The sequence below is a fragment of the Austrofundulus limnaeus genome, unplaced genomic scaffold (assembly GCF_001266775.1).
Source record: "Austrofundulus limnaeus strain Quisiro unplaced genomic scaffold, Austrofundulus_limnaeus-1.0 Scaffold147, whole genome shotgun sequence".
In the NCBI taxonomy this organism is placed as follows: Eukaryota; Metazoa; Chordata; class Actinopteri; order Cyprinodontiformes; family Rivulidae; genus Austrofundulus; species Austrofundulus limnaeus.
In genome coordinates, this window is record NW_013952549.1 from 566,284 (window position 1) to 568,499 (window position 2,216).

At 36.7% G+C, this 2,216-nt stretch overlaps 2 protein-coding genes across 2 annotated transcripts in view; one reads left to right on the top strand and one right to left on the bottom strand.

Annotated features, from left to right (window-relative positions):
- parp12a (poly (ADP-ribose) polymerase family, member 12a) overlaps nucleotides 1-1,225 on the bottom strand; it is a 7,695-nt gene extending 6,470 nt beyond the window's left edge. The window contains exon 1 of the mRNA XM_014016550.1: nucleotides 713-1,225. Coding sequence (XP_013872004.1) covers nucleotides 713-1,035 — 323 coding nt within the window. The 5' untranslated portion in view covers nucleotides 1,036-1,225. The remainder of the gene's footprint in view (nucleotides 1-712) is intronic.
- Nucleotides 1,226-1,259: 34 nt separating this feature from the next.
- Nucleotides 1,260-2,216, top strand: part of cfap263 (cilia and flagella associated protein 263) — a gene marked incomplete in the record, with an annotated part of 9,411 nt that continues 8,454 nt past the window's right edge. The window contains 2 exon segments of the mRNA XM_014016552.1: nucleotides 1,260-1,559; nucleotides 2,042-2,165. Coding sequence (XP_013872006.1) covers nucleotides 1,471-1,559; nucleotides 2,042-2,165 — 213 coding nt within the window.

The window sequence follows — 2,216 nt, forward strand, 5'->3', positions numbered from 1 at the left end:
CTCTTTCCCCTAAAGTTAAGGAAGTTCATTTAATTCTTTAAAATCAAACCTAACCTTTATCATTGGAAAAATTACCTGAAATTTTTCCGAGTCTCTTTACCTGGTTAAAAATAAATCTGCTGAACAACTTTATACTTTGATTAGTACTAACTTGATTTGATGTAATCCTCTTGTTTTGTTTGTTCATTTTATCTTAACTGTGTTGTTTTATATTACTCTGAATATATACAACTCAACCTGTAAAATCTGATACTCTGTACTAACATTTTTTGCCATGTTTTTTTTTTTTTTTTTGTAAATTGTTATTCTCAATTTAAAAAAAATGTGTAAMACATTATGGAAGAACTACTGCCATCTACTGGACGAATCAGGGAAGTGTTTATGTTTTTCAAGCTGTTTCCGTTGGAAAGTTAATCATTGTAAACAGAATTAAGCTCTTGTGTGTTTTTCTTATTGTCAAGTTGTTGTTTTTTTTCTTTTCAAAGTATTTTTAGTTTTCGTCAATTTGTGAAGCGTTATCTTTTTACACCATTTGAAGTTTACAAAGTGGGGAATAGGYCACTAGGCCTTATCTATATTTCACTGTTAAGACTGACCACTTTTATTTTTATTTTTTTAGGACCAGMGAGTTTCTGTGCAAGTTTTACCAAAAATGSAGGACGAGTTTTAAACTTGAAATCCCAGAAGCCCACTAATAAAATATGRCACTTACCCATACGTGCATCCTCCGCAAACATAATACCTGCACAGGTGTAAGCCATGACACCCCGAGCACTCTCCGGGCTTTCTCTGACAAAGCCTCAGGGTAGTTTTAGCCACAACCAGGCTGTCTGGCCTGAGCTCGTCTCCGCCAGGCAGGACCTGCTGTTTGCCCTCTCGAATCGCTATTTTACCGTCGTCGAAGAGAACGGACCGCAACTCTTCTGCCTTGAAGCCGAAATTGTTTTGCGCGAGCTCGTTCAGCTGCTCGAAGTCCAGACAGCCGTGGTTTTCGCACAAAATCTCGGTGATTAATTTAGAAACGCTCGACTCCATCCTGAAAACGACGATTCTGGGCCTGAGGGAACAGCTGGCTTGAGAACACGCCTCTTTATTTTTTTTCTTTTATGAAGTAACGAAACCGAAACTTAACAAAACAAAACATAACCACATATTTACGACCATTTTACGACATTTCAACAAAACAAAACGCAAACACATATTTACGACCATTTTACGACATTTCGGTGTGCAATTTTCGGGGAGTAGATACTGTATTTTGACTGTATTTATTGCCACATAAAACACAAACAGAGCCATGTAAAAATACAGCACAGCTATTGTAAGAAACTTTCACAGGTATATATGTTTTAAATATAATAATTCTTATCTTATTTTATTTCAAAATTTGACAAGCAGGGTTTTTTTCCGTAAGTACGCGAAGGTAACACGGATCCATAGCAACCAAAGTTCCAGTGCATCATAGCAACCATGGAGCGCGAGCTTTCAGCGATGACAGAAAAAGACAAGGAAGTAACTGAACAGAAAGAGCTTTATTACAACCAGGTTAAAGGACCAAGGTGAATATACTRTATATTTTTAAGAACTTTGTAAACATGAATCAACTATTTTGTTTTAGTTTAAAGTATTTGCTTGTTTTGTGCAGTGTTTTTGTGCTAATGCTAACACARCATGCTAAATATTAAAGGTACTTATTGCAAAACATGATCAGATATAAAAAGGGTGTCCTGAACTATGGCAAGTGGTTTACTCTAAAAGTGTTTACTTCAGTAGTTTTGCAGATATACAGTATTAAATACAATTCTGAAATGTGGGTCCACACCCCGTGTAAACAAAGCATTCTCCTAGTCTGTAGGTAAACAAATTATGGCTGGTAAATCTAGTGTTTCCAAATGTAAACAATATTCTCTTCAATCATTGTCCATATCAACCAGAAAAGGGTGTGAAGYCACTGTAAAATGCCTAATYAAGTTTGTTGTTGTGTTCATATACTGTATGCTGCTGTCTGTTTATTATTGTCATGCTCTTGATATTATCCAAGGTATTCTAATGCAGCCCTGCTGGCAGAGAATGACACATTTGAATGCTTCATTGGCCGTTTGGATCCTCAGGACCTGGAGCTTCAGGGTGAGGGAGCTGGTCCAGACGCAGCAGGAGACTCAAAGGTGGGGAGAGGAGGGTACTACAGTTAGAACTAACTAGTAATAATAATAATA